The sequence below is a fragment of the Rissa tridactyla genome, chromosome 9 (genome assembly GCF_028500815.1).
Source record: "Rissa tridactyla isolate bRisTri1 chromosome 9, bRisTri1.patW.cur.20221130, whole genome shotgun sequence".
Taxonomy (NCBI): Eukaryota; Metazoa; Chordata; class Aves; order Charadriiformes; family Laridae; genus Rissa; species Rissa tridactyla.
Window position 1 is genome coordinate 24,031,222 of NC_071474.1, and position 12,318 is coordinate 24,043,539.

At 56.5% G+C, this 12,318-nt stretch overlaps 1 protein-coding gene across 1 annotated transcript in view; it reads left to right on the forward strand.

The window, feature by feature from the left end:
- Positions 1-379: 379 nt before the first annotated feature.
- Positions 380-12,318, forward strand: part of CCDC33 (coiled-coil domain containing 33) — a 47,209-nt gene continuing 35,270 nt past the window's right edge. The window contains exons 1-3 of the mRNA XM_054215316.1: positions 380-689; positions 1,779-2,239; positions 3,424-3,606. Of these exons, the coding sequence (XP_054071291.1) occupies positions 380-689; positions 1,779-2,239; positions 3,424-3,606 (954 nt within the window). The remainder of the gene's footprint in view (positions 690-1,778; positions 2,240-3,423; positions 3,607-12,318) is intronic.

Sequence of the window (12,318 nt, forward strand, 5' to 3'; positions counted from 1 at the left end):
GGCAGCCACCGCTTCGCATCTAGTTACCTGGTTTCCCAGCAAACAAACTGGAGTTCAAAGCCCCTGTCCTTGCCAGTGCACTGGGGCAGAAAAGCTCTCTCAGCATCTCCCCGCGTGTTTTTTCAGGGACGGGGATTTCTTTTCCTTTTTTTTTTTTGCCACTTTTGAAAGCTGCCTGCAGAGATGTGAAGCCGACACATACCCAGGGGCACCCCCAGGCACTTTCCCCGCTGGAGAGGGGAAGAGAAGAGTGGCAGCAGGTTTCTTGGCTCAGAAACCTGCCCCAGGCTGCCAGGAGGGCTTGCTCCAGGGCAGAGATCCTCAAGGTCCCTGCTGTCAAGGAGGGTTCGTCTCCAGATGAACCCCCACCTCTCTCCCCATGGCGGACAAGGCAGGGGAACCTCGTATCCCGCTGGCCCTGCAGCGTTCCCGGCTGAAGGCTGAGGAGAAGACCCTGGATTTTGAGTTTGAGGTGGTCAGTGCCCAGTTTAACCGGCAGGGTCGCTACGCCCTGCGGCTCACTGTAGAGAACCCACTGCTGCAGGGCTCCAACGCTGGCATCCGGCTCCGCATCAACAACGGGGAGGTCACCCAGAGCAGCGCTGGCACCACCGACACCATCGAGCAGAGCGACCTCAACCAGATCTACTCCTTCCAGCGGAAGAAATTCACCTTTACCCTGCCCAGAGGTAAGAGGCTGGATGCCACAGGGATGGGCTGATGGCAGAGGCCCCTACAGCAACCCCCTGAGCTGGCGTCTAAGCTGTTTGAGCTTAGTGGGATGGATGGGGCAGGTCTAGCTTGGAGTAGGAGCCAACACCACCAACGATGCAACCCCCCCAAGCTGGAGTCTTAAGCTGTTTGAGCTTAGTGGGATGGATGGGGCAGGTCTAGCTTGGAGTAGGAGCCAACACCACCAACGATGCGACCCCCCCCAGTCTGGAGTCTTAAGCTGTTTATGCTTAGTGGGATGGATGGGGCAGGTCTAGCTTGGAGCAGGGCCAACACCGCCAATGATACAACCCCCCCAGGATCTATATGTATAACCCATTTGCTAGTGTTCACAGAGCAGAGCTAACCAGGGCTGCTGATGGATGAGCTCCTGTCACCACTGGCCTTCTTAAGCAAGACTTGGACAACAAGTTGACCAGGAGGCAGCAATGTGCCCTTGTGGCCAAGAAGGCCAATGGTCTCCTGGGGGGCATTAAAAAGATCGTGGCCAGCAGGTGGAGGGAGGTCATCCTTCCCCACTGCTCTGCCCTGGTGAGGCCACATCTGGAATACTGTGTCCAGTTCTGGGCTCCCCAGTTTAAGACAGACAAGGAACTACTAGAGAGACTCCAGCAGAGGGCTATGAAGATGATCAGGGGACTGGAGCGCTTCTCTGATGAGGAAAGGCTGAGAGCCCTGGGGCTGTTTAGCCTGGAGAAGAGCAGACTGAGAGGGGATCTCATCAATGGTTATCAACATCTAAAGGGCAAGTGTCAAAAGGATGGGGCCAGACTCTTCTCAGTGGTGCCCAGCAACAGGACAAGGGGCAACAGGCACAAACTGGAACATGGGAAGTTCCATCTCAACAGGAGAAAAAACTTCTTTACTTTGAGAGTCCAGGCACAGGCTGGCCAGAGGAGTCTCCTTCTCTGGAGATATTCCAAACCCACCTGGACACGTTCCTGTGCATCCTGCTCTGGGTGACCCTGCTTTGGTGGGGGTGTTGGACCAAATGATCTCCAGAGGTCCCTTCTAACCTCAACCATTCTGTGATTCACTCCTGGCAGGTTTCTGCAAGAATGACAAGAACCACGACGTACGGCTTCATATTGAGGCCTTGTACTTCCCTGGGAGGGCAGAGAGGATGAGGAGGAGCAGGCAGGTGGGCGAAGCCTTCTTCGCCATCTACCCTCGCACCAACCAGCCCCGGATGAAACTCTCCGCCAGGAGGGACGAGGACTGGTACCGCTACAGTGCCATGATGGCTTTGCTGCGGGTGGGCAGTGAGCAGCCAGCGATGCACTGCGGCCGTCTGGCCTTCACCGCATCCCTACATGAGCACCGGCCATCCACCACGCCGGCTTCACCCCCACCACCCTCCCCCAGCACCCGGGAAGAGAACCAGCAAGCAGCAGGCACAGCCCCAGCATCCCCAGCCCTGGACATCCCTGTCCCCAGCCGTTTGCTCCGTACACCCGAGTCTGCGTACCACTCGCTGCCCACCGAGGGCCATGCCCGCTCCCCTGAGGTAGGAGACCCTCCGAATTTGGAGGGCAGAGAGCCCATATTTGGGCATCAGGGGTCCCTGTGCTGCAGCAAAACAAGAGCAGACCAATCTGCTTAGGAGAGGCTTTGGCCCAAGGGTAGCTTGATGGCCCCACATAGCCACCAGTTGGAGTAAAAGCCGAAAGAGAGAGGCCTCTATGGCTTTTAGGGGTGTCTTTGGTAAACAGCACAGCCCTGCCTCAGTTTCCCCTCCCTCATTCGCCAGCTTTGCTGGGTAGAAGCCTGATACCCACCCCCTGCCTGCCACCAAAGTAAGGAACCCTCTTTGTCCAGGACAGAAGCAAGCTGGGGCAAGCTCAGGATGCAGGAGAGTCTTGGTGAGACAGCAACCACACAAACAAAGCCAGTAAAGATGGTCCCACAGTCAAACCACACTTAGAGCTGTAGGAAAATGTCCTTTATGGGGTATTCACCTGGCTCTGCCCACCCCAGAGTGGTCCAACGCAACATTAACCACCCCTTACCGAGCACAAGACCTGCACCCTGCCCCAGACCTCACCCATAGCACTTGCAACAGGACCAGGACCTCCAACCTGCCTGTCTAACCCACCCAAACACCCCTCACCTTCCTGGCTGGTGTAGGGCAGCCCCTCCAACAGAGACACCCCCAAGAAGGATGAAGTTCCCCAGCATCACCCTGCCCTTCTCTTCCCCACTCTTTTAAGGGCTGGGACCAGCCAGTCCCCATCAGAGGCAGCTGGGAGCTGGGCAAGTGCTCCCTATGAAGGATGGAGGGAGGGCTGGGCTGCTAAAAAGCTTATTAATAAGATAATTTTAAAAATTAGAATAGGCTTGTGCTTTCCTTTTTTTTCCTTCTTCTTTTTTTTTCCTGAGGCAGTTGGGGCTGTGGAAGCGCAATCCTTAGGGGTGGGTGGGGGAGTCTCTGAGTCTAAAATCAATGCGGTTGGTGTGGTTATGGCTGGTTTAGGGTGAGGTTTTTGTTTATTATTTTTTTAATTAATTTCTTGCAAAAGTTCTGCCCTGGAGGGGTAAGGTCCTGAGCCCAAGTGTTAGAGGATGGAGCCGGGATGCAGGGGGGGTGTCCTGGGGATGTGGGGAGGAGATGGTATGGGGGATGCTGGGGGGACAGGGAAAGGGATGTTGGAACCCAAAGCTGGGCTTTCAAACCCCTTCTCTTACGCCCAGAGACTGCAGGCTGACCCTGCTCTCAGCTCCTCCCCGGAGCTCCCGGGTGACTCAGCAGATGGGCATCCTTCTTCCTCCTCCTCCTCTTCCTCGGTGCCTGCCCCAAGGCGACCGCTGAGCTGCAGCAGCTTCCACCTCTCCTTGCCAGGCTACAGCCCGGATCTGGCCTCCTCGCCAGCGCAGGTGAGTGCAGCCGGTGGAGAAGACACCATCCTAAATTAATAACAAAATGTTATTATTGGTAGGAGCTTCCTGTTAGAGCTTTGCGGTGCTGGAGAGGAGCCGGAGGGGGTGCAAGGGGACAAGGCCACCTCCAGCCTGTCCCCAGCTCAGCTTGGGTACCAGTGCTGCTCCTGCTCCCCTAGGCCACCACGTCCCCAGCCTGGTGGCGGGGATGGGGGAATGAGCCATCAAACTTTGCATTTCTAGGACCAAAAGGCAGCCCTGCACGCGGGCCGTCCCCGGGCGGTGGGTGGTGTCACCTCAAAGCTCCTTAAAATGCGGACTGCAGGCATCTGAGGCTGACACCTCTTAAATAGTTCATCTTGTAGCTCGAATCTGGACTTCTAAAAACTGCAGAAACCCGAGGGCAGGGCTCACGCAGACAGAGAGGCTGCGTTTCTCTTTCCTTAGTTAAGTTAAAAGCTGTCTAAATAAAGGGGAAAAAAAAAAAAAAAAGCCAGCCCTTACCCCAGGGGCTCCGTTTCCTGCATCTCGCTGTAAGAATAACACATCTGTGGGTGAAGATGTTGTCTATGCTGCTCTCGGAGGTGTCTCATACACCTGTGAAAACATTGCCGGAGAAAGCTGGATTACAGCCCCGGAGACCGGGTTGAACTCGCAAACCCTCCCCAGGGATCCTCTGGGCTCTATTCTCCTTCCAGGCAGTCCCCCGTGCCCTTCAGCTGGGAGAACTGGGCATGGTGGGCTTGACGGCAAAGTCTTCCGTGGCCTCTGGGCTCAGGGATGGAGCTGGCAGCCCTTAGCCACCTTGCTGCGGTGGGGAGGTGACAAGGGACTTTGCAGGTGGTGGCTTGCGCCTGCAGTGCTGTCACCAGCGTGTCCTAAATGCTGGCCACATGCTTCTTGGTCCTGGTGACTCCGTTGGCTTGGCTGTAGGGTAAAACTTGGGTTGTCCCTGCATGGGGGGACACTTTTGTGCCTCGGCTCTTTCCCTCGGGCAGGATAAACGTGTTGGTGGTGGCTCTGGGGCACTCGGTCTACGTGTTTCACAGGAATTATGGGGTGTCCGAGCCCTGCTGGGCTGCTCAGCCCCACTGCAGGCAGGATGCTGAGCACTGCAAACCCTCAGCACCCCGCGGCGACTCCTTGCCCTTGGCAGCGCTTGGCCTCTCTTGGTTTTTTCAAGTGGATGTGCTATCCCGGCCCCGATCCGCTGAAAATTTACTGGCCAGAAACACTTATTAGCGAGGCCTGATTGAGTTTGCTCAGCAAATGTCTAGACGTAAACTCTTCTGAGCTGCGGAAATCGATAGCAATCAGCTGGGATGCAGCGCGGGATGCGGAGCTGGGCCGGGGGCGTAAGGCGAGGCATTAGCAAATGCAATTTTGCTGCTGGGCCCCCAGAGGGAATGCCATAAATCACCTGCTGCTGATGTCACCCGGCAAGTATTTGCCAGGATGGTTTTTATTTAAAAATTAAAAGCTGAGAGGCGGGGAGGTTGGGGGGGGATGTTGACTCCCTGCCCTCCTGGGAGAGGGCTGGAGTGATGGAAAGTGTTGGTGGAGGGTGGCTGAGCTTGGCTGGGTTATGGGGAAGGGGGACGGACCAGGTGGAGCTGGGAGGAAGTTTTGATCTCCAAAAGCTCTCCTGGGGCGCTGCACTCTGGAGCAAGCTGAAGCTGCGGGAGTTGCGTGCCAGTCTGGAGCAGTTTTGGTTCTTGGCGGTCCAAACCTGAGCGTCTCAAAGCATCACATGTTGATCCGGCAGTGCACGGTGAAGGTGAAACCTAAACTGAAGTTTGAGAGACTAAATACCTTCCTAAATTCAGGCAGGACCTGGGTGATTGTTAGTTTGGGGAGTCAGTAACGCCGGGGCACGGAGGGGGCAACTTCAGAGGGGTGAGGGGTCCCATCGCAGGGTTGCTGCTTGGAACGGTGTCCTGGGAATTCCGGACGCTGGAATATCGCATCCATCTGTTTTGCTTTCCCAAATGGTAAAGACATGCTGGCGCATCCCGGTGGGGGACCAGCTCCTTGACGCTGCCTCCGTGCCGCGCATCTCATCTGCGGGAGAGTGGGGGGTGATGGATGGGCGCTGAGGGCTGCCCGAAAGGCCAAGGCATGGGGGATAATGATTTTTCTCATCTCACCGCAACCTGCGGATAATGTATTCCTAGGCACGAAGCGGGAGGCTCTGATGGCTGTTCAAATGCCTCACACGTGTTGCAGGGCCAGACGGTTCCCTAATTGTCCCAGGACTGGGCACGGCACTGCGCAGGTCGATGACATGCCATGGATGAAATCTCAGTCACCGGGATGGCTGAGGCTGAGCCTTGGAGCTGTCAGGGAGGGACACCAACCTCCGAGGACACCTCCTGGCAGGGATGGAGGAGAGGGGGCTGGGTTCATCAGGACCCCTGGGGACTTTCATAGAATCATAGGGTTGGAAGGGACCTCTGGAGATCATCTAGTCCAACCCCCCTGCCAGAGCAGGGTCACCCAGAGCAGGTGGCACAGCAACGCGTCCAGGTGGGTTTGGAATGTCTCCAGAGACGGAGACTCCACCACCTCTCTGGGCAGCCTGTGCCAGGGCTCTGCCACCCTCAAAGGAAAGAAGTTCCTCCTTCTCATGTTTAGGTGGAACTTCCAATGTCCAAGCTTGTGCCCGTTACCTCTTGTCCTGTCCCCGGGCACCACTGAAAAGAGCCTGGCCCCATCCTCCCAACACCCACCCTTTATGTATTTATAAGCGTTGACAAGGTCCCCCCTCAGCCGTCTTTTTTCCAGACTGAAGAGACCCAAATCCCAATCCCTCAGCCTTTCTTCATATGAGAGGTGTTCCAGTCCCCTCAGCATCATGGTAGCCCTTTGCTGTCCCCTCTCCAGCAGTTCCCTGTCCCTCTTGAACTGGGGAGCCCAGAACTGGACACAGTGCTCCAGGTGTGGCCTCACCAGGGCAGAGCAGAGGGGGAGGATGACCTCCCTCCACCTGCTGGCCACACTCTTCTTGATGCCCCCCAGGATGCCACTGGCCTTCTTGGCCGCGAGGGCACATTGCTGGCTCATGGTCATCCTGTTGTCCACCAGGACTCCCAGGTCTCTTTCCATGGAGCTGCTCTCCAGCAGGTCACCCCCAATCTGTCCTGGCGCATGGGGTTATTCCTCCCCAGGTGACTTTGCAGCAGAGCACAGGGCTTGGTTAAGGGGAATCAGCCCTCAGGTCAGCAGAAGACAGTCCCTTCCCCCGGGAACCATTCCCATTTCACTTCCAGCAGGTCTACGTGGTGCTGGGGGAGCAGGAGCCAGCTTTTGGAGATCTCCTTGGCAGTGGGACTTGGTTGCAAGCCCGCAGGGAGATGGTTTGTTTCCAGTTTCCTTGGACCAGCTGGCAGCGAGGCGCCCGGCCCAAAACAGCAATCTGTTGCTGTCGGGGTACAAGGAATCGCAGCCCTTTCGGCAGCAAACAAATGGGTTGGCGCACAGCTTGTGTTCCCGCTTGGTCTCGCTTGTTTACCAGGCTGCACGAGCGCAGGGGGATCAGGCAGCTGGGTGAGACGCAGCCGGCGCTTCCCGTGCTAAGCACCCCCCCATCCGCGCCATGCAAGGCCGGCCACGGCTTGCGGAGCTTCAACAGGGCTGAAAAAAACGGGAGCAAACCCTCTCCCCGCTCCGCTTCCGCTGTGCTTTATCCCTTTGGATTCCCCGCGGAGCGAAACGGCTTCCCTAGCACAGCGCGCAGGGAGTGCAAAGTGACTTGGTGTAAGATAAATCACAGGGACGAGCAAAGCAGCTCCCCAGGGAATAAGGCTCACCTTTATTTTATAAGGAAGGATACTGAAAGTAAAGCAATAACTCCTCAAGCACGGAGTGTATTCCAGGCACAGGGACCTGGGGGAGTCTGAGCACGGCTGGGCTAATTTTGGCCCCTTTTTTGGGGGGGAGGGGGGGTGGTGTCTCAGGCTGGGGCTTCCTTAATGCACGCAGAGGAGGTCTCAGGAGTCCATTCCTCACTGGTCAGATGTGGATGATGGGCCGTGAACTGCTTTGGCTTGCAGAGTCCAAGCCTGGTCTCTCCTAAACACTTCCCATCCAAGCCCAGATCCTATTGTGAGCCTGGCTCAACCGTTCAGCTGGGCTGGTTTTGGGCTGAGACGTGGCATTTTTGTCCGGCTGCAGCGGTAGGACGCTTGTGCCGGGATGCGGATGCTCGCGCCGGGATGCAGATGCCCTCGCCATGTGCCCCATCTCACCGAGCGATGATGGTGGATAAAAGCTTTCTGTCTTCCCATCATCGGAGCGGCAGGGCTGGGGCAGAGGTCTCTGTTAGCGGGTGACGGATGGCGCGTGTCTCCTGTCTGTCCCACCCCCCGCCGGCTTATCCATCACTCATCCCGATGACAGCGTCACAGGGAGGGTGGCAGGGGTCCAGCCTTTCTCCCCAGCCTGCCACCCCGACACCGGGGTGAGGGGCTGAAGCCGCCTCCACTCGCTTGAAAGCCCAATGAGGCTGAAAAACAAACTTTGCCGGCAGGGCTCGCTCCGGGACGCGGGCGAGATGAATCATGTCGCTCCGGCGAGCAATTTGTAGGGCTTTGAAAAGCTGTCAGCCCGGGGAGGAGCGAGCCTTGACGGGTTCATCGGGGACTTCGCCTTTCTCTCAGCATCCCTTGATCATCCCCGCTCCGCGCCGGAGGGAACCGCCAGCGAACGGAAACCTGAGGCAAATAGCTTTGGGGTGTTGTTTGCACAGCTCAGGTTTACTGAAAGGTGATTTTTTGGGGTGTGAAAATGCGTGTTGCAAGGAAATGATATTCCCTATCATAATATCAGGGAGCTGAGGCCGCCCGGCTTGATCCAAAGGTCTTCGGTTAATGCTTTTCCCTGCCCTGGTGCAGATCTGGCATGGAAACAGGCCAGTGCAGAGTGGCAATTCGCCTTTTCTTAGCTAAAATGGAGAAAAATCTTCTCGGGTGGAGAAGACAGATCCTCAAGAGGTTTTCCGAGCTGCTTCTTGATTTGCTTGTCTGTAAAGCACCAACTCTTCGGATGCTTGGAGGAGACGCAGGCAGGAGGAGCGGCTGCTAGCTCTAATTCCTGCAATTTAAGTCAGCATGTCCCTTTAAGTGTCAGATAACTGCCTTGATGAGAAAAGCAAATGGGGTTAAAAAGAGAAAATTGCTCCATTTTAAGAGGTTGGGGGGGGGAGGAAATTGCACTGGTGCCACTGACAAATATAGAAAGTGTAAAACTCTCCTAATGGAGCAGACGAGGCTGCGCTGGGCTGCCGGCCCATTTAATTATTTGACAGGTGAATTGGGAGTTTCCTACATAAATGGAAGGAAAATGACTTTGGCATTTTTTAGCCCAAAGGGATTCCCGGCCGGCGGCAACGGGGCTCCCCGGGGAAATCGGCTTGGAGTCGGCATCCCTGCATGCCGATGGCGGGGAGAGCATCCTCCCTCCCGGCACCCCGAAACCGCCCTCTGATCTCTAATGAGCTCCCGCAGGGTCCCCTCGAGGAAACGACTTGCTTAAAAATAATAATAATAATAATCATAGGAAGAATAGATCAAGCTCGGCCCGAATCCAAGGTAAAAATCCAGCCTCCACCCTCCCGCCGCCGTCCCTGCTGCAGACTGGGAAATGGGAGCGGAGCAGCGGTGTCCGCCCGCAGCAATGGGGGTTACTGGAGCAGCCGGGGCGGGGGGCTGGCGGGATGAAACCATGAATAAAACAGCGTTGGCTTTCCCGCATCGCTTTTCTTCCTCTCGCTTTTGTTTTGCTGGGCGTCTTTTTTTCCCTCGGAGGGTGTTGTAAACCGGCTGGGTGAAGGTGTTGGGAAATACCCTACGGAATACGGTTGGGTTTTGCTTCGAAAACGAGCTCGGGCTGCCTCGGGCCGCCGGTGGTGCTGAAGTTCTCCGAACCATATGGCTGTTTATCTTCGGGCTGCCTTTGGAGCTGCGGTTGCCAGAGTCTAGAGCCTTTGCCGGGGCGGGGAGGGAGGGGAGGATCGGCTTGCAAGCTCCTCGAAATGGAAACCACGTGTGCGCCGACCCCTTTCATTTTGGGAAGCTGGTGGCTCTTCCTTCCTTTGTGCTCTCTGTGTCACCCCAAAGGCTATTTTTTCAAGGGCAAGGGCTTCTCTGTTGGATGCTAATTGTAAGTGTCGTTAAGAAGGGGCTGGTTTTCTCCTCCCATCCCATGCCAAGCAGCTCCAAGGCATCAGGGAGCAAAACCTCAGCGCTGTCTGAGCAAAGAAAAAGCATCCAGGGCTGGACTCAGCAGGATAACACCCACCCCCCCCGCCCCCCGGTGCTGCATCAGCAACCCATGGATGGGCCCACGTGTCTTCCACGGATGCAGGGAGATTGTGGCATCGTGCGAAAGCCCTTTGCTTTGAAGGGGCAGCATCCTGCTGCCGCCGCATCCCTGCTTGAAGGACCACGGTGCCGGGGATGCCCACGGGTGGGAGCCAGGGTCGGAGGAAGAAGAGTGCTGATACTGTTTTAACCTTCCTTTTAACTGTAATTGCGTTTGGCCGGCTCCCATGAGCTTGTTCCGGGCGATGCATTTTATTTTTTTTTTTATTTTTTTTTTTCCCTGGCTAGATTGCTTTCCTTGTTTTGCTCATTGGAGACAGGCTGGGGCCTGTGTCATGCCAGCTATGCATTAATAGAGCCTCAAATGAGATTTCACAGCCTCAAATCTGATTAGCGCCGAGGCTCCGGTTGCTTAGGAGAGTGGGGGCAGGCAGACGAGGAGCCGCGATGCTTGGGGTAGGGGGGGAGGGCGGGTGCAAATCCATCCGGATGTGGGATGTCACGCTGTACCCTAACAGCCCGGGTTTGCAGGGACCGACACGGAGCATGGGGACACGGGGACACAGCAGGGCACAGTGCAGCTGGGATGCAATGCATCTCCCATCCCCGGAAAACCCCGAATTCAGGATGCTAAGCTGTCCCTTGCACAGCGTGTTGGGAGAAGGCTGGTCTGGGTGAAGCAGCTGCATCCGCTCACCCATCAGCCCCTTGTGGGCTCTTCGTGGTCTGTAAACTTATATTTCACCCCATTTTGCTGCCTGATGATGTGTAAAATCCCCTTCTCCATCCCAGTTCCTCTGCGCCCGGAGGTGTGTGCTTGCTCGCTGCCTGTGATGAAGCCGATGGGCTGTTAGCTGGACGCTCATCCCCATTACTGGGAGACGCTCTGGGCTTGGTGTGCTCCTACATCCCAGAGGTCCAGCCCTGAGAGGTGGCTGGATCTGTTAGGCTACCCCAGGGGACATCTGGGGACCAGCATCCTCAGGCTGGCCTGGCCCCGGGATGTCCTGGCCATGCTTCAGCCCTACCTCATGTTCAGCCCCTCCGTGGCACGACGCTGGGGGTATAACCTGTGGCCCCATCCTGCTGCTTGTTTAAAGCCAAGTGGCATTTTATTTCCCGTCCTCTCGGCTGCCAGGGGAGGGGAAGCGGCTTGCCGGTGTTTAGCTGTCATAAGGAAGCTTGAAAGGAGCCTGGGGAGACATCACATCGGAAAACTCACACCAGCCCCAGTCCATCTTCGCTCACGGAGCCTACTATTATTTTATGGAGTCTCAGGAGGAGAATAAAGCTGACACATTCCCAACAGCAGGTCATAAATTGCGAGGGGCTGGGAAGAGCTTGGGGCTGCGGATGCTCCTGCCGTAGAGGAGCGGATCCCCGCTCCCGTGGCAGCATCACTCCTGGCTTTAGCGGGGGCTTGGGGGGCTCTCTACTGAGGACCAGGAGGGTCCAAGTCCTTCCATAGTAGGGCAGAGGTGTCTTCTCCTGCAGAGCAGCGGCGCATCATCCCGAGGAGGGCTGTGTTTGTTGCAGAGGAGGTGAAGAACACTGCAGGGGTACAACCCCCAGCGCTCCCCGTCTGGTCTTCTGCTCTCCACCCCACTGGGGAAATCGAAATTCAAGGAGCCAATCCCTGCGAGCACCGACCTTCTGCGAGGGGTGGAAAACGCAGTCGCCGGCTGCGGGGCAGGGGATGGAGGAGGCCCCCATCCCGTCGCAGTGCCATGCCTGGAGGTCCCCGCTGGCTCCCAGCCCGGGCTGTCCTCCCCCAGCTAAACGCTGGGCTCTTGAGGGTATTTATGTCTTGTCAGCCCGCAGCCAGAAGCAATTTAATCTTGGCCGGAACGCTGCTGTTGAGGAGCTTGTCTGGGCCCCCATGCTTCTTTCGAGATGATAAAGAGTTGATAGAAAAACAAATTACGACGATGGCAGCTCAGGCACCGTTAATCAACATCCCTGCCACATCGCAGCGTGAATAATTAATGATCATCGTCAGGCGTGCTTTAAGGGCGGCTTGGGGTTAAGGTGCTGCGTGGGATCGGGGCAGCGGATTGCGTGAGGTGCTCAAGATGTTCCGCAGGAGTCGGAGATGCTCCCAGGGACCTCAAAAGGGTTTTAACGTGTGGTGTCCCCAGCTTGGGGACATGGGGACTTTATTGTTCCTCTGCCTCCGCCAGCGACAGGTTGCAAACTCCTGGGGGAGAGCACTTGGCTTGGCAGGGACGGGGAAGTTTTGCTTCCCACTGAGCTGCAAAACAAGCATGGGCTCTACCTGGAACCGCAGGCACCCTCCTTTCTGGAAGAAATACTAAATTTCCTCCTGGCTTTGAATAGCGACTGTTGGGTTTTTTTGGTTTGGGGTTTTTTTTGTTTTTCTTTTCCTGTA